Source organism: Varanus komodoensis, unplaced genomic scaffold (assembly GCF_004798865.1).
Source record: "Varanus komodoensis strain SLA01 unplaced genomic scaffold, ASM479886v1 scaffold24, whole genome shotgun sequence".
Taxonomy (NCBI): Eukaryota; Metazoa; Chordata; class Lepidosauria; order Squamata; family Varanidae; genus Varanus; species Varanus komodoensis.
In genome coordinates this window covers 11,258,914-11,283,084 of record NW_025335641.1, presented here as the reverse complement: position 1 = coordinate 11,283,084, position 24,171 = coordinate 11,258,914, and the positions used below count along the sequence as shown (strand labels likewise).

Below are 24,171 nucleotides of genomic sequence, written 5' to 3'. Positions count from 1 at the left end.
CAACAAAATGTGCTTCTATGAACTAAAAAACAATACAAATCTCCATATTAATTTTAAAATTAGTGCTAATATGTGAAAAATGATAGGACACCAAATATTATTAGGATATTCACACCACCATTTAGGACAAGAAAAAAAATACAGCTCATTTTAAGAAATGCACATACATCTATTTTAAATGATTTTTTAAAGCATATTTTGAATTAGGCTGACCTGAAATTTCCTTACCTGTGCAGATGTCCTAAAAGAAACTGGAGTGTATTATAGTTGGGTGCAGGCAACAGTTTCAGTAGATCTTTGATTTTAAGAATGATCCTGTTCAGTTCAATACATACGGATTGCCTTTTTTTTGTTCTGGGGCTTGCCTGTTTCTTATCAATTTCCTCATTAATATTCTGGCTCTCTTTTGCAAGTCCAATGAATTCATTATAAAGCCGAAACAAAATCAAAGGTTCAGGGAGCTGAGGAAAGAACATCAGACATTTCAGCCTGTAATTTTAGCTAAATTCAGATTATTTCCTTCCTATCACCTGCTGTCTAGTCTAGTTCCTTTGCTTTTTCTGGAAGGTGTCTGATACTTATTTTTACTGATCTCTCCCAGCCTCTTCATAATTAACAGACTGAAAAGCAAGCCACATAGCTTTTCTTGGGAAAACAAGAAAACCCAGTTGTTATAAGTTGTCATAAGTTCTGAAATTGTAAAAATTTACACTTTATTTTTAAAAAATACAACAAAAACAAGAGCCCATTAAGTATTGCAATTGGTGTTAATATTTTTGGAATGCAAATATGGTCTTTCAATATCTTGTAAGAAACCCAAACTCAAGAGATAACTGTTGGTTTTCAAAATTGAGGAGAATGAATGAACAAAGCAGTTAAATCACAGAGCAAGAAAGCTGAGCCTCATATATGGATGCAGATTAGACTGAGCAAAGATCCTCATCTTCGGCTTCCAACTCAACCCACTAGGTAACCTTCTTAGTCCCAACATGACAGGTTCATTGTGAGGGTATGCAACTACCTTGGGCTCATTGAAGGATAAAAAATTCGTATATAAAACAAAACTAGGTGTATGACTGATCTATGTTCATGATAATTTTTTCAATGAGAACTTCACTTTTTAAAAAGTTATTTCTATCAAAATAGGCCTTTTCATAGAACAACTTAAAAGAAGAGACAAACTACTAAAAATTATGATCTTTGTCGTGAGAAAGGATAGGAAACTTGTTGAAAGACCACCTATGTTATAGTACACAGTGCATCTATTCACTGTACTGCTGCGAGGAAACTTGCTGCCCCAGTGTTCTACTACTGTTCTGAAGGATTTACCCTTCTCTAAATGAGGGAATTTTAGCTTTATTCTATAAAGCCCTTTGTATTATAAGTGGATACTGGCAGCTGTATAAAAAGCATTTAAAGAACCATTCAGACTAGCCCTGTACTAGTAAATATAAATGAGAGCTCATGATAGAATTCTAATTACTCTATCAATATGCAACTGGACAGCCATCTGAGGGATGCTTTAACTTGAAGTAGTGCACTGAGCAGGGGGCTGGACCCTCTGCCCCTTCTAACTCTACTATTCTATGAAACAGTTTACTACTTATAAATCTAAAACCTGATTAAACAGAACCCAAATCTTTGTCACATAACATGCATTTTCTTAAGGTACAAATGGGTTTGTGTATTCAATCTGGTTTCCCCTAGAAAGCCACAGAACTCTGAACTGAATTCTACGCACCTGCTACTAACTCACAGAGAGGTTATGTTTCTCTGGCTCCCACGCCTTTTCCAAGTTTGTTTCCTGCTTAATTTAATCCCGTACATTACGGGTCCCAATGTTTCTGGACTTTTGGGCACATATGGGAACTCGGAAAACTGTTGTGGGTACCAGCACAAAATGCCAATTCAGCAGGCTGCTGCTCTGGTAGTTGTATCTGTTGCATCTACAGAGCTTCAGTTCTGTCTTATTTAGCAAAAAGTTGTTTCCTGTCCATTACACCTGCATCATCTTTTAATAAAAGATTGTCTTATTCTGCTAATTGCTGGCCACCCATCGTTGCTAATGCATCTTTTGAAATATCTTATGACCAGTAGTTCTTCTTTTATGAGAGGAGGTTATTACGCAGACCAATATTGTATCATAACAGTCTTTACTATTCACTGGTATGTGTCATATTAATGCATAAATGCTTTAAATTATTTATCTAATAATAAATTAACAAATTGAAGGGCAAATGGATTTTCTATGTTCTTTTGATGGCTAAAAGACTGTTGCTACAAAAATAGAAGGATAAACACTCACCTCCTATAATGTAATGGAGTGAGTACCTAACTTTTTTTCAGTTATACAAACAAATGGCATATAAACACTAACTTTAAGTAAATACTTATTTGTATATTTGGTCCACTATAATGGAGCCTATGGATACTCGCTAGAAAGTAGCATACATTTCATATAACTCCATGTATGCATATTTAAACAAATACAAATATATATCTTCTGGGTGCAGGTACTACATTGACATCAAATCTACTTGTGGATATTTTGGGAATATAAAATGCACCTGTCAGATAGTATCATGGGTTTGCAGTGTTCCTGCTTGGCCTTTAGCAAGATCAGTATGAGTTGTAACCTATACAAGATCTCAAAGAAGAGTTTCTGTAAACAAAAGGCAACAACTTTCATTACAAGGAACATTTTCTTAAGGGTAAGTATGCTTCTTGGGTGGTAGAAGTCATTCCATCTTAGCAATTGAGTAATGTTAAATAATCTCTCCAAAATCCACAGCCAGCTCTGTTGCCTTATTTTAATAACCCAATTTAAGGAAATATTTTCTCATATTAGCTAGAAATACCTTAATTATAGGTTTCTAGCTTAAGTTTGGCATTGGTCACATAAGAATCAGCATTCTTTCTGAACAGGCCTAAACAAATCTCTGTCAAATTGGTAGCAATAAAGGAAAAAGAAGTGCCTACATTTAAAATGGCATTCTAAGTTTTCATTTATTGTTTTTAAATAATGCACTTGCATCCTTCTTCTGCACAGGACCTGCAATGTCCCATCCAAACGAATTGTCAGTTGCATATCTGCTTAGCTTTACCAATGTTGTATTCCCAGGTATACTCTTTGCCATCTTCAAAATTCATTGCAAAGAAGCTTGCCATTCATTCATTCTTATAATATTTCTATATTATTCAATATTTGAACCTCTCTGGGTGGTTCACAATGGTTAAGACCATAAAGCACAATACAATCACATACAATATAAAATTTGTACTAAGAGTCAAACAAAGCTACCAAAAGACAGGTTCACTTCAGGAAAGGTGCTGAAGTGCTGCTTAAATTTAGACAGGAAAAGGCCTGCAACTTCCCATATGCCCTAGCCGTGCTTTTTTCCTATCTAACCTTACACAGGATTGTGCCTTAAATCTCCTAATTACATGGTCTGATTTGCTAGTTATAAGAATTATATATAATTACCTGACGGAGATATAACTTAAGGACATTACTTATATCATGTGCATAGAGTTCAGATAATTCCACCAAATCCTTTCCATTCTCAAATGCTTGACAAAGCTTTTCAACTCTTGATTTGGCTCCATTCACACGGTATATGCCCTTAAATATGAGAAACAGTCATAAGTAGTTGTAAAATTACATGGCAAATAATTTTAGTGATAGAGGTGTAGCAATATAATCTCATAAAGTCACAGCATCTTTACCTTTACATTCAGGGCCCTGCTTTCAATTTCAGATGTGCACTTTTTTATGATGAAGGGGATGCCATCAGGGGTATTTTTAGCAGCTTGATTGAACTCTACTCCAAATAGATGAAGTCTTCCATGAAGCTTTTTATGCCCGCACTGAATAGCTAAAGTCTCCAAGCATTTCTTGTGACATGCCAGCGAACACTAAAAGCAACATAAAAGAAATGAAGGGTGTTCAAAATAAGTTTCAAGAAAGAACATTTTTACTGTTTATATGATCAGATCACCTCATCCTAAAATAGAAACTTCAGAAAAGGCAGTCATTCAAAAATGGTGCGTCTAAAGAGGCTTTCAAACAAAGAAAGGATTGAAGTCTCCTTCATGACGGCAGCATTTTACCTCTCCACAATAGCCCATTTAACTTGGAAGTAAGGAGAAAGCCCAAGTTGTGCTCAGGCAGACTTAACCAGCCAAGATAGGCAAATGTTAAGCAGGCACAATGGGGACCATGCACTTTCCAATGTACTTATACATAAATCTATACAGATATTTAGGTTCCATTTCACATTTGATTATCATCCCCCCACTCCCAGTGCTTATTTCCATACAAGGAAAATATTACTTCTGTGATTCAGGTGGCAGTCCCCAAGGCTGCATCAAAAAAGTGGAGATTTCTAGTCATGATGAACCATATAAAATGGTCCCAGGGATTCATAGGAGTGAATCATGTGCAATTTTGCCACCTCTACTAACAAATGGAGATGGCAAAAATTGAGGAGAGCTATGTATTAGAACTCTAATTGTAAGGAAAATTCAGCACCAGCCTGTTTTGCACTTCATTTACCATACTCAAAGAGCACCCCACAGTAACAGAGGCTTCTAAATGACAGGGAAATGAGAACTAGACTAGTCATACTAGACTAGTTCTCATACGATGTAACTAGAGCAAATGAGCTTCCCACAAGACTTTATAAGAAAGCAATAAAATGCTTTTATTTCCTACCTCCTCACATTCTGCTCCATGGAATACCACCAGACTATCACATTCTCTGCATTTAGAAAGAGCCCTCAGCTTCCGCAGCTTGTGTGTCTGGGCTGCCTTAGAAAGAAGAGTGTTTCGAAAAGGTCCAGGTGAACTGGCAATTTCAGATGCTAGATCATTTAAACCTTGGAACATAAATATCTGCCATTAGCTCTTTAAAAATGTTATAACACAGAAGTTCTTTTTCATGCACTGAGATATGTGATTATTTGTTCCATAAAATAGCATCTGTGTGTCTCTGTTGTAGTAACACAACATAGATGGTTCACACAGGTTGCATCAAGTCAGTTTTTTTTGTTAATTAATATACAAATTACCTGTTCAAAAGGATTATCTCATAGCTGATTTCTACACTGAGAAAAACAACAGTGAAGAGTCTTGTGACTCCTTAATGGCTTATCAAGTTTATCATGATATAAGGTTTTATGTGGACTATAATTATCTGATGCAAAAACTGCTGTCCTGAGCTGGGTTATATAGATATAACATAGAAGCGTAACAGATATAGCATAGAAGCTTTCTAAATAAATAAATATATGGGACAAATCTGCACTGCATGCTAATGATTTACTCTGTAAATAACCAACAACAGGTTGGTTATTTGCACAATAATCCCTGGTGCACCCAACTGACAACTGAACTCAGTGGGGGTTGACCACGATTCCTTTCCCTTTATTCTTCTATGAGATTTTGTTTTGTGTCCATGCTATACTTCAATGTCTCTTTGAGAAGGAACTGTAAAATTCAGCCAATTAGTGGTGGTACTTCTTTTAGCTAATGCTTCTTTTAAACATGCTTTGGCAGTGCCCAATAGTTGCTTCTTTTGGGAAGGAGGCTATGCCACAGATAACTTTGTACTGAAACAGTCCTTAATGTTGACTGAAGTACATGTTGTATAAAATATCTACCTTCTTCATGGAAGTTAATAAATGAAAGGAAAAATTATTTTTTCTGCACTCTTTCAAAAGCTAAAAGGCTGGCATTATGAAATGGAAGGATAGATATACTTGTCTGTTATAATGCAATGGACTGAGGAATTTATAAAGTTTTCAGATTTTGAAAATATTATAGTCACAGACCAAAATTAATAGATAGACAAACTAAAACACAGTTAAAACAAGTACTCTAAAATGTTTTCACTCAAGCAGATGACTACATTTTTCCTAATCTGCATTGCAGTCATAAAATAATTGGTAACATTTCTACTAACATAAGAGGATACATCCCTTAAATAGACACCAGAGTGGAAGAATTATTCTTATAAAGATCTGTTATTAATGGTTTAATCAATTTCTCTCTGCATTCTCTATTAAAGCTGCAATATAGGAGAACATGTTCCACTGTTCTAATGCTTCAGAACTAGAAGAAAATAGCTGTTCATTGACTGTTCCTTTTAAAAGTGCTGATGGCAGCACATTAAAACAGGCAAGAGTAAATTCTCTTCTGTACTTGGGATACTCATTGTGTACAGATATGGGGCTGGAGTAAATCTACCATTATAGCAGTTATTGCAGTTAAGAGCAACTAATGAGGAACAAGTTTTATTAGCAGCAGTTCTCAAATGTTGGAAGATTCAGGTTTATTACTCTTTCTAGAAGAAACTGGACTTCTTCAGCTCATAATTGCCTAGCACTTGTGCAGAGAAACTTAGCCTTTGCAACTTCTTGTCTTTTTCTCTCATCCATCAGGTTACATACATATCTGAAAGCAGTAGAAACAGGTAGCTACCAGGAGCTGCCAGAACATGTAAATATAGCCACCATTTAAAGGTTTCAATCCATGCCTTGCACTCAACAGATCAAATCCCTACTTACAGATAGATGACTGCCTTCTGCACAGGGAGGAAGACCCAAGGGCTTCCTAACAAAAATAGACTGATCTTTTTTCCATTTGGGAATTAAATCCCAGAATCCAAATAGGGGTATCAGAAATAAGTTGGACCAAGGTCTTTACAGACATGCACTGCGGAGGAAATATGATGTCCACTTTGGGTAAAGAATAATCTTAAAAATCTGCTGCTGGCTAAAATTTGCTGATGCAATTACTTATATTTTCGGGAGATGATGCCCTACTTCAAACTGATACTTTTAGTATTTGGTCCCTTTTTGCTGAAGTCTCTAATTCTGCAAAAGTTGCATGCATTTCATACAAGTCCATATATGTATATTAACAAAAGTAAAAAGCCTAAATCTTTTTAAAAAGTGTAGGTGCTCACATGGACCCCACTCAGGCCCCCTGCACTAATGTTAGTATGATGAGAATCACCACAGTGGGATATGGGGCATGCATATCCCTTTCTAACTAATTTTCTTCCTGCTCAGCTGTGAAGAAGCTTGGAAGCATTCACTTGCATTATAATTCAACAAAGAAGCACCTGAAGTTTTCAAGGTGGGTCTTGCTTGAAGTGGACTGAAGCAAAGTGCCCTCCATTCTACCTAAACATACATCTGAAGTGAATTTCAAATCTTTTTGTTTCTGTACATGCTCAACAGTGCTAGTCCTTCACTGTATATATTCTGTATTGCAATTTTAAAAAACCATGAAGCCACAGGATGTGCATGAGTGCTCACACAAACATATTTACAAATGCATCTTGTAAGTCTCCACTCACAGAGAGGGGCTTGGTGGACATAAGACCTTAATCCTTAGCAAGCAAATGGAAAATTGGAGTCCTAGACGGGTTGTGGAATAATTGCTTCATTTAATAATTCTTTGGAATTGCTCACAATTTTGTACTTCTCCTTTTGGAAAAGTTAGTCTTAAGTCATGCATTTCTAACATTATTACAAAGTCCCACAAACATTATTCTGAAGAGGCTTTGAAGTCTTCTGCCAACACATCACCTAAGCCAGATGAGAAGCTGCTGCTTTCTAGCCTGATACCAAACAGGTGCTTAGCAGATGCATTAGAATTATAGTTGATCAGATAAGCCTCAGTTTTTCTACACTTAAAAGAGTTCCAGCCTCTAACATAATTTATCCTTTCAGCTTAATGTAGCTGATTTTTTTTGCTCTAACAATGCAAATTTCCTGTTACCCTTTCTGCCCACTTGTCTCATCTAAACAAAATTCGAGAGGGGCAATCAAATTGGATTAGCACTGAAAAGAATATTTATGATAAATAATGAATTCAGGTTAGAACTTTAAGGTAATTACCACAGTCTGAAGGTGAGGGTGGTTCTCTCTCATCAAGATCATCTGCAGATGACATGGTACCAGTAGAGGGTGTTCGGGGCAGCCGTCTTTTAAAATCACCTACCAAAGAGACAAAACATTTCACATTTTTTAAGAAATCCAGTTTTTGAATACAAGCATCATCCAAACTTTAGATAGTGATTTTAAGTACTGAAGCGTAAGATTCTTCATACCTGGGCTTGCAGATGGAGAGTCTACCGATCGTGATTCACTGCTTCCTCCTACACTTTCAGAGTCACTGCACATTCCTCCACTTTGATTACCAACTGACCAGGATCTGAATGGTGGTGGCCCTCGCACAGCTTTAGAGGGAAAAAAGGGTTGTGGGTTTAATGAATTCAGGATTTTCTCAGATGCAGAGCAGCTTCCATCCAAACCACCTGAAACTTAGGTAGTTTTAACCACCAAAGAGGTTTATTAGATAATGTAGAGGAATACAAATTTTATGCCCACTCTGACTTTTTGTGAGCCACTCTTTTCAGAAAGCTCCTTTGGTGGACAGATAATACTTTGGCATGTCCAATAAACCTTTGGACAAATGGAATCATATTCAATGCAGCTATATGGCAAATTGAATAACCAAGAGGTTCATAGCAAAGCAAGAGTAGCAAATCATTTTGAAACGCAGTTATGGATATTTTGGCTCACACGAATTCCACTGTTTGTTTTTCACAGTACAGCAGTTCTCTTATGGCACAGCAGTGTGCACAGTCACAGAGTTTGGGAATCACTAAATTGGCCTAAAGATATTACAGCACACATATTTAAAAAGTCATAAAAAACTGGAAGTTTGGCAACCTAAGAGCATAAGAACCCTGCTGGATCACACTGAATGTTTATTAAATCCAGCATCCAGCTTCACACAGTGACCAACAAGCTATTTCCAGTAATTCTACAAAGAGAGCTTGATATTTGATATTCTTCTCCAGCAGTGGTAATCTAAGGCAAATTGTCTCTGAACTGAAGGCTCCAAATATATCCAATATGTCTGATAGCCAGCAACAGACCTACCCTCCATTAAAGAACCCAAGTGGTATAATAAAATACTATATCTAAACCTGTAATATTAGAATGTAAACCTTTAAAAATTTCCTAAATTTGCTGCTTGACTTTTGCCTCATTTGTTAACACTGAATAAAGACTAATCATACTTGTATTCGGCTTGCAGTTGTAGTTTTTGTTAAAACTGAAAAGCATGTAAAGCAACAATCTAAAATGAAATTATAAACTTTTATTGAGTATATGATGTATCTGAGTATTGGCAACAGGTTACTACAGCAACCCATTAAAATGACTACTTAATCTTGCAGATTTAAATTCAAGGTTTCTTACCTGAGATATCTGTGCTGCTTGAAGACCGTTTTTCTCCAATCTTTTGAGAGCGTTGGCAGGATGGACTTACAATATCTTCTAGGGATGGAGTAGGAAATTCTCCTGAACACTGAGATAAGTTTCCTTGTGATGTATGGATATTGTTTGATCGTTTATTAACCCTGGCAATTGAAAATAGCAATCTTTTGGAAAATGAATGTATTCAATTAAAAAATAAAGTATGACTTGCATTTCCCATGAAGACATGACAACTATAAATATAAATACACTTATTAGTTAGCTACACTCAGTTCTGTGACTTATATCTATTTTTGTTTATAATCCTGCATTTTATTTTATATTAATATTGTTAGACACCTAAGCATGGAAAGGTGGAACAGAAATTTAATAAATAAGTTAAACACACTTTGCAGATCAAATTATTTAAATATAATAAAACCTAGATGCCATTGTTGAATTATGGTACAATAATTCTGTGACAGTCTTAAGTGCTCTGCCATTTTATCAAAGACATGGTTATGTTGCAATTAACTCCAGAGTGTTTATACTGCCTTATTTACTTTTGGTTCCCCGTGTAGTTTTATATCATCACTGGAAGGCACAGCATGCTCATTTGTGCTCGCCTAACTTGTTTTTACTGTATCTATTCACTCGGTTAATAAATATGAGAAGAGTACGGCTACAAAACAGTCAGTATTTCATGGCTCCTGCCCCTACTTGATTATGAAAATAAATTTTATGTTGAGATATATTAAGGAGTTGTACTCTCACTGCCAAAACTGTAATTTGAAGGAACAGGATGTATCAACACATGGTAATACCTCATCCAATTTTGGAAATTTGGTGGACAGGAATGAATGGTTAAACAATAATTCAGTCATATTCTTCATTATAAGCTACTTCAAATTTCCTCTCATTCTAGAGGAGTCTTATAAAATCTGAAAGCCTGCATCCTCCTTTCTCAAGGAAGGATGAACTTCTGTTTTCATCATGTACTATATATACCAGTGATCTCAATTCTTCAAGTGCTAGCAAAACAGCCCAATGAGAACTCAGTGCACTTGCTGGACACAGACTGCTGATTAATGAATAATGAACGGAGCTGGAAAATTTGGAGGGGAGGAGTATGAATTGCTATTACTTGACCTTAAGAATTTCACTGCAATATTTTGCTACAATTGCCACTTGTGCCAAATTATAATGCTAGATAAGTGCTAATGGACAGAAAATGATTTGGAAAAACTCCACACTATCTACCTACTTCTTCCAAATGATTAGCCAGTCTTAAGGCATAATGTTGGGATATTTAGAGAAAAAGAGGTTAATAACCAGGTATTACTCTTTTGTAACCTTTTACCTGAAGAGGTCCATGTCAAGTCTCTTCCTCATAAGAACTATAACAGAGAAGCAATTGCACTACCAAAAGCATCATTAATGCCTATCGATATGCTTCTGTCAGGAATGAAGGCAAACAGGAGAACAATCATCTTCACCTGAATGGGCCCTGGGCAAAAGACACCTGCCTAAACAAATGGGACTTACAACAAAATGTTCTGGGTCTTGCAATTCCCCAAAACAAGTGCTCCTGTGCAGAGTTCCAGCCAGGATCTCATAAACTTTAGGGGATTCAAAGAGGCCACTGCAAGCACCCATCTCAATTTTCCATTTTTTCCCTGAAGCTGGCACTCAGGGTCTTACAAATACTGGCCATGCACATTCCTCACTGAGTTTTTTGTTTCTGTAGAACATCTTGATACTTTTGTATTCCTTGGAATACTCATTGATACCTCACCTTTGTTTCAGTGACTCTGGTTTAGCACCAATCATGTCATTCACTTCAAGTTCCCTATCTGAGACAGTGGATTTAATTCATTTTAGATTTTGTGCTGTTAGCATGTTGAAGATTTTGACAGTGGCTGTCTCTGCTCCTAAAAAGGCCATCTAGCAGTTACTAGCTTACATCTCTATCTGCCACAGAAATGCTTCTAGTGGTGATTGACTAAACAGGCCTAAACAGGGGGAGGCAGAAGATCTTAGGAAAAAAGCAGAAAAATAAACAAAGACCTAGGAAAACGAGAGGGGCTTCTTCAGAAGAAAGAGACAGGCATTTGAGGAAGGGAGGAAAAAGCTAGAAGAATGGCCAGACAAGATAAATTCATCTGATCAGGAGCAGCAGGTAAAAAGAAGACTTGAGTGTATATATCGCCTGTATTCATAGAACCTAATGTATCACTATAATTATTTCTATGCATAAGACAAAGAATGTTCATGGAAAAGTACAGCACTTCAGCTACTGCTTGAATATCTAACTTGAATAATAACTGAAATAATGTGTTTATATTTTTACTAAAATTCGTAACTTGGCTCTTTATATGCAAGCTCACCTGTCTTTATGTCCCATTTCCATTCATTATCTCACTATTTACTGGGCATCCCACCAATACTTCAGCAATATCTAACTTATTAACACGCCAAGTTCTTTTTCTTTTGTTTTCTACTTTCTACATTCCACTGGCATTTTGTTCATATTTACTGTCAAATAAGCAAAGATTGTATCTGAGTTCTCACCCTCCAATCTGGGAGCTCTGCATTTCAAAGGAACCAGATTCAATGGGAACATCATCTTTTGGCAAAGTCTTCACAAATTCAGAGAACTTCTGGCCTGGATCATACAGCTTGGCACTCTCACAGAGGGACTGACAGTTAACTGGTAGTGATACAACCTGGGCATGTTGCATCTGGAACAGGTTAACTGTTGCCTGTATGAAAGAAAGTTAAGATATTCCAAGAATATTTTAAGCTTTAGATAATTCTCCTTGCATCTCTAAACACTTAAAAATCCTTCACAACTCATCTAAACAGGAATTCAAAATCAAACCAAACTGCATGTTTTTAATCACATTTACAGCTACTGTCAGTCATAAATTGCTCAAATTTTGTTAAATGATGTGTACACCTATGTAAACACATTTATCAGTAATGATTTGGGAAAGCATATCGATGAAATACGTATTATCTTTATGGTAGTCTATTTTGTGGGAACGGTGGGTAGGGAAGGAGGAGTTGTGAATTCTGATTGTCATTTGTGGTATTAGTTAAGATTCAAAGGAACATGGAATTATGTTCACATGAATCATTCTAGTTCCCTCTTTATTGCTCCCTTTATACCCCACAAAACACACATTTAAGGGTTGGAAGACTGAGGTGTGGGTGGTGACACAGTGAGCTGTAATGAGAGGAGCAATTGGTAGAAATTGGTGTATGGGCCCATTGCTTAAGCTGAAACAACTTCCACTCAGAGAATAGCAGGTTTGGATACAAGTAAATATTCTATAAAAACATATGTTAAGCAGTTGGACTAAAACAGCAGATGCAGAAATGCTGTAGAAACTAGATCTTATACTTTAGAAATTGTGAATTGCCAATATTTGAAGTGAGTATGCAGCAGCTTGATATATTTATAATAAGCTGGAATGACCTTTACTACTGAAACATTTCAATGCTCCGACTTTTTAAATATAGAAAAGTTATGGATCAGCTTCCATTCAATGTGCGGTTAAGTTGCCCATACATAATATTTATTTATTTATTTGGGATATTTAGTGGGTTAGAATGGAAGCTGATCCATAACTTTTCTATATTTAAAAAGTTGAAGCATTGAAATATTTCAGTAGTAAAGGTCATTCCAAATAAATTCAATAAATACAACAGTATAAAAGATCTCAAGTACCCCAAACAATAATAAGACTAACAGCCATGACTTAATTAAAACATAATTAAAATCTTTTAAACATTAAAATACTAGGTGAATTAAAAAAATACTCAGGGGCTAAAGAACAGTAATGCATTTGGGCAGATTCTGCAACTGATTCAGCATGGCATTTGCACTCTTCTACATGCTTATTTCCAAGGGTAGCAGTATTTTTTCCCAAACAAGAGGCAAGATGCTCTCTAGGATGGAACACTTTTCTATTTTCAAGGGCTGCAGAACAAGTCAATGTAAACTTCTTTGTCCATTACTGCATCTGTGTTTACTGAGATGTAAATTTCACCTTCAATATGTGAAGGTTCAACATATATCTCCAAACGTAACATGGAACATGGTAACATTTCTTGTCCAAAGCAAATAGCTCGCAACTAAATAAAATAGATCCATCTAAGGCTATCCTCATAACTAGCAATTCATACTCTAAATCAGTATAACCACTCTGAACTTTTTGCCTTCAATGTGGACAAAAGACGGATACTGTCTGTCATGAACAGCTTGCTGTTCCTCCGTAATTGAAAGAGCAAGTTGCTTCCCTCTATCACTCTTCAAGTGGTCATCTGTGCATTCACATGGCTCCAAGTCTGCATGGGGTCTGTTGTTGGGAAAACTCTGCAGCTAACCATTTATCTGGGCAGGAGCCCACTACGTCCTGTTCCACGTATATATGGGAGCAGCTCTTGCCCATTCCTTCCAATGTTTCAGCCACCAAGGGGTGCCAAGGATGCAGTCAATCTTATCTTTCCTGATCTTTGTGAGCACCCTTGTAATTAGGCAGAAGAGGCAAAATATTGTTCCCAACAATTTGAAGAGAAATACATCTCCCAGGGAGCCAGTCTCCTGCCCTGCCTGGGAAAAGCGGTTCTGGCACGCTGCGTTGTTCGCTGTGGCAAATACTGTGGGTGTTTCTCATACGTCAAAGATTTCATATAGAGCATTGGCACTTAGCTGGCACTTGTGTTCATGGAGGGCATGCAACTGAGGGTACCTGCAATGCAGATAGTCATGAGGGTGATACCTTTGGCTGTTGCACTAGTTCCAGATTCTGATGGCCAGTCAGTGTGATAGACCATGTGGTACCCTCTTTGTTGAGGTGGAATACCTCAGTGGTGTTGTCCATAGCTATCCAGGTAAGATGCCTGTGTAGGGATGTCTGAAAGTAGTCAGGACTTTGTGGATGGCTATCATCTCTAAGAAACTGATTTACTTCTGAGTTTCTTGCTGGCTCTGGGTTCCCAGTTCACCACAATATGTTCCCCATCCCAACAAGGAGGCACTGGTGGCAATGGTGATCAACAGTTCTGGGGGTGTGAAGTTGATGTCTGCTGCTAGGTGGCACCAGCACATGTTCTTCCTGATGGATGGAAGGATAACTAGGTGGGTCCTGCAATGTGTGGAAAGAGTGGATAAACCATAATTGTATGGGCTGTATTGTTTGCCTTGAGAAGGGACCACTGCCACTGTTGCAGCCATTAGTGTGAGCAATATTTGTATTTGCTGGGCCATGGTGGTTAGTTGAGTGCCAGGATTGGCAGCCATCTTGATTAAGGTGGATGCTCTGGATGACAGCAGGCAAACTTTTGCTGAAAGTGGGTTGAGGCAGGCCCTAATGAAGAGGATGGAGAGGGGGGGAAGATAATTGTTTTTTCAAAATTTGTATGGGGTCTCCAGGAGAGTGCAGGTTGCAGGCTGGAGTAGAGCAGGTCTATCTTAGGCAGAGATATTAGGTATTAGAGATATTAGATACAGATATCACTGAGGTAAATAGAAGACTTGCGCTCTTTCGAGATGTGTGAGCAAAGCACCGCCATGCATTTAGGGAAGACCCTGGGGGCAGCTGACAGGCCAAAGGAGAGTATGGAGTATTTGAATGGAATTGGAATCTCATCTCCAATCTGGAAGTACAGGAAGTGTCTATAACTGTGACCTATTGTGATGTGGAAGTAAGCATCTTTCAGGTTGACTGAGGCAAATCAGTCTCCTCCAATGCAATGAATTGATGCCTCTGAGGGTCTAGAATCAGTCTAAGCCTTCTGTCCCACTTCAGTACTTTGAAGAGCAGAAATCTTGGAGGAGATCTGACTGGGGAACCTTCTCAATGACTTCTATTAGTATCTGGGACACCGAGTACTGGGAGGGTGTCGAACTCAATGTTCTGCAGAAAGGACCTTCCATGACTGCTGGATTTTTGCAGCAGTGTGGATCAGACTGGTATCACCGCCAATGCTGAGTCTTCTGTATGGATGACATCAAAGAAGGGGTTCATGACTCTATTCAATAGTTGTTCAAGTTTGAAGGAGTCTGCTATCCTAGGGATCTGTTTGAAGAACTTGCCCATCTTCTTGGGTGGCAACAGCAACATCTGCTGAGAAAGCAGAGGAGCGAACGATACTAAGGATTCTGAGTCAGAGACATAGTTCTCAGAGTCTGATGGAAGTGATGGTGGTCTTGGTCTCGAGGCTCCTGTGACTGGTGGTATTGTGGATTGCATCCATGAGCATCTGGTTGGTATCAGGTCCCCATGCAGGTGATGTTGAGGAGAACACTGTGGTGGGGAGGCAAAGTGGGGGCCTGTGCCTTAATATTGAGTGAGGCTGGTGAGCAACCAGAGGTACACTCCCATTCCAGCAGTGGGGTGTGGGATCTGTCTTGATGCCTTTGCAGGTCTTATGGTGGCAGTGTTAGTCTCAGGGAGGCATGCATGGATCAGTGCAATATTGATGCCTCAGACAGAAATTGGGTTGGGGACCAGTGTCCCTTCTCTTCAGAGACTCATGTTGCCAGGACCAGGTCTTGTGTCAGTACCATCAGTTCCGGCTCCTCTGGGATCATGTTTGGCAGGGGCTAGAATGGCACCTTTGTTATGCTTTGGTAGCAGTCTCCATCTTTTTCACTCATTGGACGATCTTCCTGGCTGCACAGTCCTCCAGAGATTGGTTAGGTGTTGGCATGGTGGACTCTGTTGGTACTTTTGCTGCAGCTGAGGAGAGGCTAAGTCACATTGCATGAGCTGAGGCTAGCTGCTTGCACTCCATTTGTTGGTGCACTGCAGAGTCCCATTCCAGTGTTTGGCCCTGAGGCGGTCTGCTCTGTTTCTCCAGACTTCCTTAGAGAAGGCCTGGCAATGTGGGCAAGTGTTAACTCTATGTCTCTTACCCAAGCAACAGAGGCAAAGGGAGTGTCTGTCCATTGGGGGAGCTTATTCCTACAGTGAACACACTTTCTAAAATGTACCTTTAAAGATAGGAAGAAGGAATGAGATTTGGGTTTTCAGAGAAGGTGCAAATATTTTTTTTAAAAAATAGGGTAAAATTTTATATGAGGATAGAGAAAAAAGAAAGCTAAGATTCTCAGGTATGGAGAGAGAAAAGTGCTTCCTGCTCTAAGCACAATGAGAAGGATCAGAGTGAATGGCTGGGAGCCCCTTCCATGTATACATTGAATAGGAAGGCGAGGGGCTCCTGCCCAAATAAATGCTTCTCTATGGAATCTTCTCAACAATAGATTCCATGTGGGAGCAGAGCTCCTATCTGTGATGTACTGAGCCCACTGAGAAGAACATGCAATTCTTTTTACATAAAGGTTTATTGACTAGACAGTGCAGATTACTTTTGGTATACATATTTGCATTATAATGTCATTAACTGAGTTGTTTTTATGGACATTGGGGCTAAACAGAGAAACTCCTCAGGTTTCCCATTGAACAAGCTGCTGCAGCCTCCAGACTTTTGCACTCTTCTATTCCCTCATCTTTCACATATGAGGAAGAGATAGGAAGTTCTACTTCTAATTTTAAACTTAACATAGTCATGGCTGGTTTAAATTTAGGTTTGATCTCAAATGATGGTTTGAATTTGACTTGTTCAACCTTCAACCCCCCCCCCCCCCCACACACACACACAGTTCCATGCACAGGTATAACAGGGAACTTGGGGTTAAAGTCACAAGCAAAAACAATCCAACAGGTACTATTTACACAGTTCTCCAAACCTGCAAAGGATGAACAAGGAATTTCTGTTCGGTCTCCCCTTCCTTGCACAGTTTCCCTTTAACTCTCCTCTAGCAGAACCATATCTTTAAAGGCTTTGTCATATCAAGGGGTTGTCATCCAAATCAGAAACTCAAAGCCTGTTTTGAAGAAACTTTCTAATCTTTATTTGGAGAGCAAAATCTAATCTCAATAGGCCAATTCAAATGTCACGACATGCTATGGTTAGTGCTAGAAGGAATTAAGTAAGAAAAGAGGGAGTGCAGAAGTCTATAGCTTTTTATGATCCACTATGCCGGGGTAGCTAAACCGAAGCTTGCAAGCTTCATGATGCTCTGACTTTATTTTGTGGCTTGCCACTTGGTTGCTACCTCTGCCTATGGTTACTGGCTTGCAGCTCACATATAGCTGGCATGTAACATAAGGGGCTCTTTAGTTGAGCAGGTCTGGCCACTCCTGCACTAAACTATGGTTTGAAAGTTTATCTGACCGAATCAATGGGTTGCATCCAGGGTTAGCTCTACTTAAAGCAGACCTACTGAAATGGGATAAATTATGCTAAATTAAGATTGGATACAACCAACTATGATAGCCCTATTCAATCTACTTTGGCAGTTACTGGTTTTGGCAGTTACTGTATCAAGTAGTCATCACAACTGTATGGTAATCCAACCTTAACAGTTATTAAAGAGTAGCTTTCTGTTAGCCTAGAACAGATTAAAGCACACATTCTTACAGCTTTAAGTGTGAGATCACACTGATAAACAAGTTCCCGCAGCTGTGTTAGGATATCACTTTTGAAATTTTCTAGATCATTTCGCTTTTCTTCAACATCAGCCATGCTGGCTTTGAAATGTTCATTGGCTTCTTCAGCCTGCAAAAATAAAACATTAGAAAATAAGTGGTAGAGGAAACATTTTCTATTAAAAAGAGCCTCTCTTTAGAAGAACTCACAGCGTTAAGTAGCCCTTACTAAAAAGGACTTCCTAAAGCATATGACTAAGGTAATGAAGACAAGTCAAAATGTCCTAGACAACAAATCTCTGTGAGAACTAGGGTAAGATTTTCTCTGTTTGCTGATATATCTAAAAGCAGTACTCTTACTTTTTGCAGAGCCTCCTCTTCCAGTTTTCGTTTCTTCTCTAGTTTGCTAACATCTTTATTAATACTCCCATTAGAAGTCAGATGGTCCTCCTCAGCACGAACAGTTGATGATTTTGCTTTTTCATATTCATCTTGCCGTTGAATATATAATATCTTTGCCTTTTTAGCAGTTGATTCCAGTTCTTGCTGTTCATTCCAAAAGTAAATATCTTTATTTTAACATGTCCATATTGTAATACAATACATTAATATAGGTTATTACCTATAAAGCCCTAAACAGCTGGGAACCAGGATACCTAAAGGAACACCTTTTTTCCTATTTGCCCTCCCGTCTCCTGAGATCGGCAACAGAAGCCCTCCTCCGGGAACCATCTGTGAAAGATGTTAGGAGACAGAGTACCTGGAGGAGGGACTTCTCTGTGGTGGCGCCCCAACTATGGATGCACTCCCCCCAGAGAGGTCCGCCTGGCGCCATCGTTATATGTTTTTCGGTGCCAGGTTAAGACCTTTTTATTTAATCAATATTTTAATAAGTTTTAATATTGAATTTTATTATTGTATTTTATTAATTGCAGCCAGAGTGGGTCATCAATTTATTTATGCTGTTAGCCGTCCAGAGATGTTAGTAATTTGATGCCATACAAATTCTATAAATAAATAAATAAGCAAGCAAGAATATTGTCATATTTTCAGTTTCAACCTCATCTTGTAACTGATATTAATGATGTATTGCAGGAGTTCCCAGTGAAGCACCTGTAGGGATCATAACACCCACAGTGATCTCCAACAGCATTCATGAAGCTCTCCATTCCTTGCCCACCTCAAAAATCTATTTTTATTACAACCCTGGAAAAACATTAGGGGACCCAATTCTTCTTTGTGTTCTTACATCTGCTGCAGACAGTTGCCAGTAGGCAGACAGAAGGAAAGACTTCTCTGGATCTGCCTAATTTTCTTCTGTCTGTGCAAACCTTTTCCCTTTTTCTCTCTCCCCACTGACTCTAACTTTATTATTTCTCTCCCCCAACTTCACTATTTATCTCACTTCCCTGCCGGCAGCCTTCTGTTTTGCTTCTTTCCTAGCCTTTAGCCATGCTCTTTTTCTCCCTTCTACCCATCTTAATTTCTATTTTTCACTCTTCCATCTCTTCAGTTCACCACCCACTAGCCAGGACAAAAATGCAGCCATTCTGGAACAAGTCACAACTGCTGTGGAAGCCATGTTGTGCTGGCACCTTAAAAAGTTTCTCAAATTCCCAAAAGTTTATCCAGGACCCCGGAGTATGCGAAGGGTAACGAAATGACTACTATGCCATGAAGGGAAAAGGGAATAGGTACAGTTTTGTTATAAACATGTGAATTTTTCCAATAAATTAGTTAACTAAAAATTACTAGTGCATTCAGCAAGCTCATTAGAAATGCTTCATAGGCAAGTTTATCAGGCTGCTTAGAATTCTTGATCACTAGACAACACACATAATATGCACCAACCATTTTCTTTTGTTCTCGTTGCCAAAGATCCTTTATCTCCTTCCTTTGTTTATCCAATTCACTTTTTCTTCCAAGGAGTGGCTAAATAAGAGAAATCCAGTCATTGTGAAACAAAATGTAAATGTTTAAAATTTATCCGTCTACAACCTGTGTGTCTAAAAATGTTTCTATATTTTTGGTTTACCTGAACAAATTTATTACTTTGGAGAGCTGCTGCTGTTTGTTGCCACAGATGACTGCTCTCTATGTCATTCTGGAATGCATTTACGAATATTGACTGGAATGGCATGTAATCCTACAATGCAAGCAAGACATGTAAACTAGTAAGTTGCCACATGATTACAATATTCAACTTATCAAAATCTTACCCCCCACTGATTTAAGTGAAGTAGTACGTTAAAATATATACATGTCAAATTAAGTTGTAATGCTACTTAACACCTTTAACTAACCTTCCTTCTATTAATAATACAGGCTTAGGCAGAATAGTACTTGATAATGCAACACAATTATATAACATAACACTATTTACTATTTCTAAGAAGGCTGCTGATAGTTTGTTACTTTCTTGTATTGAAATATTACCCTGAATCAAAGCAGTTTTCAGAGAATTTAATCTAGTTCTAACTTAATCTAATTCAAAATAATAAGAAAACAGCAGAAACACTTTAGCATTAACAAGCATTAGAGTTTAGCATTAATAAAAATAGTTGCTTCCTTCATGTTAATGATTTTCGTGCATTTCCATTATTTGAACACTCACCTGGGATCCAACAACAGCCTTAGTTGTTTCTGCTATTTTTGCCAGGCTTTTAGCACACTCCATTTCTATAAGAAAAGACCAGTTTTACACAGTAAGTGAAGTAAGTGAGAGTGTTAAAACAAAATAGAAACTTCTCTGTAATCTTCATTTACTAAGGCAAATACTATTTTGCTACAATCTTTCAGTCACAGGAAATAGGCAATAGTTCCATTCATTTCAGTGAACAGCTCCTAATTTAGAAATCACATTACTGACAGTCTGTAGCACAATCCTGACAAGAGATTTAATTCCATCATGACAAAGCTCATTAGGTGCCAGAAAGAACCACTCACCCAAGTTAAGCTTTTTTTCTACCCATGCAACTATGTCCTTCGTATATTTTGACCATGCTTTAGCGTAGGATAGAGCCAATTCAATGCCATTATCATTTCTTAGGAGAACACTATCAATTTCTTCAGCTCTGAGATGCCCTGAAAATAAAGTGTCAAATGCAAAAAAGTGAATTTTAGACATGACCACACAGCAACAGCAAAGCCAGCCAACTGTGAAGACTAAAGTAGCTCTGATCTTGAGATTCTCTTTAATGCTGGATGATGTTAAACAGAAGTGACAGGGCTTTTCGAACAAATTAAAGGTCCATAGAAATTAAAGGTCCAAATGATTTTGCCTTCATAAAACTTTCTACTATTAATGACCTAACAAGAAGCAAAATCTGTTTGAATAGCTGAAGTTCATTCTATACTATACAGAAATTTTGGGATTTCAGTTGGATTTATTTCACCCTTTAACTACTTTGAAATATCAATGATTTTTCCTTCAATATATTATGATTAGCTCAAGCATGATATTTGTAGTAATTTAACATTTTATTACATTTTGATCTCTATAAACCTTAAACAGTAACAAGACTCAGAATGCTTACCTGTTCCTTGTTCGTCCTTTTCATGCAGTGATCCCCCAGAATCCACAGAAAGGTTTTCAAAAGACTAGTATGAAATAAATTACCACTGTTAGCATCAACTAAACAAACATATAAAGACTTAAGATATGCTACACGGTTCCCCCCCCACCCCTGTCCCCCATACTTAAATCAGTCATTCTGACACAACAAGAGAATGGAGCAGAATGCACTCCTGCCTTAAAACTTCAATCCCTTTTTAAATCTACAATGGCTGAAGAGGCCAAGATAATTTAGATAACAGAGAAACCTTTACATGTGTCAAACATTTTCAAACAGCCTTTTAAAGCTTTGATGGGACTGGTTACTTAACAAAAAGAAGCAACTTTTTCCCAATGAAAAAAATGGTTAATTTATGAATGGACTTTACGCATAGCCAAAGCATGACCCCAAATACACTTTAGACTTTGCTCAATAACCCAAAAAGTGGCTCTTCAATGCCAAAAGCATAATATCAGGCTTGTGCAAAGTGGTATTCTGGCCATTTGTCTCTGTTACTGAGAAAAAAGTGGAAGTGTTCATTACAGTGCAACAGAGTAACATAGAGCTTAATACCCTCCTAAAACTCAGCAGTAAATGTACAAAACTAGACAACTTTCACAAACTTGTGATTCACTGGCACTTGTGCAAAAAAAAAAAAAAAAAAAAATAAAAAAAAAAAAAAAAAATACAAAAAATTTTGATTCACAGGCAATTGTGAAAAAAAAAAAAAAAAAAAAATCTACAGAGCAATCAACAACAGGAATAATTATACATTTTAATGTATTAGATTTGCCCTGGAAATAATATGTTCTTGTCAAATATAATAGAAGTCAAACTTGAAGGAAAGTTATGTAAATTTGCATGAAATATGAATGCACTTTTATTATTTCACTGGAAACAAAGTCTAATTATTGCATAGTGCCCTAATCATCTTAACTTACAGTACAAAATGGATGTTGAATTAATCCTCTAATCAATCAAAGAAGTTCTCAATGTAACAGTAGGTGAAAAGATTAGCTTCTCCCCTACAAGTACAGTAGAAACCTGCTTTGGCTAGAGAAAGGTAGTATTTTTAGAGACCTGAAGGTGACAATGCAGAGACATTGTTGCTTGTAGTGTGTACATTCAACATATTATTGGCTCTTTTTGGATGGAGCAACAATATTCAGAGGCAAATCATGGATTAATAAACCCATGAATTGTGGGGATGTGTGCCTTGTCCAAGCAATGTGTGAACCACTTCCTGTTTGCATAAAAGGACAGGAATCTCTGTGGAAGACAATGCTAGGAAATTTTGAAGACAGAAGAGAAATATGAAATGGTTTGACTCCATAAAGGAAGCCACAGTCTTGAATTTTCAAGAACTGAGTAGGGCTGTCAAGGACAGGGCATTTGGGTGGGGCATTACCGTAAGTTGGAGATGACTTGGTAACATAACAAACAAGGAAAAGTACAGTAGTTTGGCCCTTACAAACATTTACATCATTGTTGGTTGTATAAACCCATTTCTCAACTGACCCTGCTGAATATTCAGAAAAGCAATGTTACCTGCTTAACAATATCACTAAAAACAAATGTATTTAACATTTTCAAAAGTATATTACTCAGACCTGACTTTGCCGAGATACAGGAAGACCCAGTGTTGAGCTATTGTCCACATCTCCCATAAGGAAGTCTGAAACGCTGCAATGAGAACCAGAAGAAAGTAAGTTATGCTCTGGCTTCTTCTACAAGAACAGCTATATCAAACATTCAAATAAAAAAACCATATGGGAATGATTCATATTTAGTCTAGTTTAAGAAAATCTAAGTTTGTAAAAGGTCACTAGGTGACTTTAGACCAGTCACTCACTCTCAACCTAACCTATTTCACAGGGTTGTTGTGAGGATAAAATGGAGCTATGTAAGTCACACTGTGGGTTCCTTGTGAGAGGAAGAAAGCTCCGAGATAAAAGTAATGCAAGAAGCAGCTGCAGAGGATAGGTTTTGTATCTATTCTTAATTGCTGAACCAAACCTAGTTAAAAATGTGTTTGTGGGGGGGGGGGTGCCCCACAATTCCCCATCCAATGGTTAGCCTATTAAAAATGGAGAGGGTACCTTCACAATTATTAGAGAAAAATAGGCAAAGCTCTGATATTATTACAAGGAAGAACTAATAAAAATGACTGAGGAGAAGCAGTTGCAAGAAGCAACTAGGAGTACACTGAATGAAACCTTTACAGATGCCCTTTTCAGTATCATAAAATTATCAACTATAATAAGTGGCTCAAAATGTGACTGGCAGGCGAGGACAACCAAGGAGCAGTAAGAATGGAATATGGGAGAGTCAAGTTTCAGCAGTGGCTCAGGTAGGGTTCTGTAGGAAAGAAATTACACTATTAAACCTTTTAAACTTACATGTTGCCAAAGGTGAATGCCAATGTATCAATAGAAGAGAATATTTCACTTAATACTTCTCGCTTATTTTCTTCATTTACTTCTTTGAAGTTCACAGCTAAGAAAGAAAACAAAGACTCCTGTACATTTATCAGACTAAACTTTCACATGCCATGAAACTGCTCCCAAAGCAGACAATAGGTCTATTTATAATACCTATTAAAATAATAAATAAGAGTTAGTAATTATCCAATTGGTGGCTTGAGAATCTCGAGTAGCTAATTGTCTAGAACATCTTTAAATCAGACAGCAATTCCTAGGAATTTTTTTCAACATGGTATGCCAGGAAGCTCTGTCTCAGTATTTCTGGACCTTGCTACCTAAACTTTTAGACTGCACTGACACAACATGAGTTTTCCTCTGGGAGTAGTAACATATCAGTATGAACCTATATGAAAATAC

The 24,171-nt window shown here is 37.7% G+C and overlaps 1 protein-coding gene across 3 annotated transcripts in view; it reads right to left on the bottom strand.

The window, feature by feature from the left end:
• The window catches only part of ARHGAP29 (Rho GTPase activating protein 29), a 68,210-nt gene that overhangs the window by 4,139 nt on the left and 39,900 nt on the right, over nucleotides 1-24,171 (bottom strand). For all 3 annotated transcript variants that reach the window (XM_044432258.1, XM_044432259.1, XM_044432257.1), the window contains exons 4-20: nucleotides 23,731-23,827; nucleotides 22,942-23,014; nucleotides 21,314-21,377; nucleotides 20,724-20,861; nucleotides 20,392-20,456; nucleotides 19,813-19,923; nucleotides 19,629-19,709; nucleotides 18,138-18,323; nucleotides 17,770-17,907; nucleotides 11,848-12,038; nucleotides 9,280-9,440; nucleotides 8,121-8,249; nucleotides 7,909-8,007; nucleotides 4,715-4,878; nucleotides 3,727-3,915; nucleotides 3,485-3,622; nucleotides 229-461 (exon numbers count right to left, since the gene is read on the bottom strand). In XM_044432258.1, the coding sequence (XP_044288193.1) occupies nucleotides 229-461; nucleotides 3,485-3,622; nucleotides 3,727-3,915; nucleotides 4,715-4,878; nucleotides 7,909-8,007; nucleotides 8,121-8,249; nucleotides 9,280-9,440; nucleotides 11,848-12,038; nucleotides 17,770-17,907; nucleotides 18,138-18,323; nucleotides 19,629-19,709; nucleotides 19,813-19,923; nucleotides 20,392-20,456; nucleotides 20,724-20,861; nucleotides 21,314-21,377; nucleotides 22,942-23,014; nucleotides 23,731-23,827 (2,257 nt within the window). The remainder of the gene's footprint in view (nucleotides 1-228; nucleotides 462-3,484; nucleotides 3,623-3,726; nucleotides 3,916-4,714; nucleotides 4,879-7,908; nucleotides 8,008-8,120; nucleotides 8,250-9,279; nucleotides 9,441-11,847; nucleotides 12,039-17,769; nucleotides 17,908-18,137; nucleotides 18,324-19,628; nucleotides 19,710-19,812; nucleotides 19,924-20,391; nucleotides 20,457-20,723; nucleotides 20,862-21,313; nucleotides 21,378-22,941; nucleotides 23,015-23,730; nucleotides 23,828-24,171) is intronic.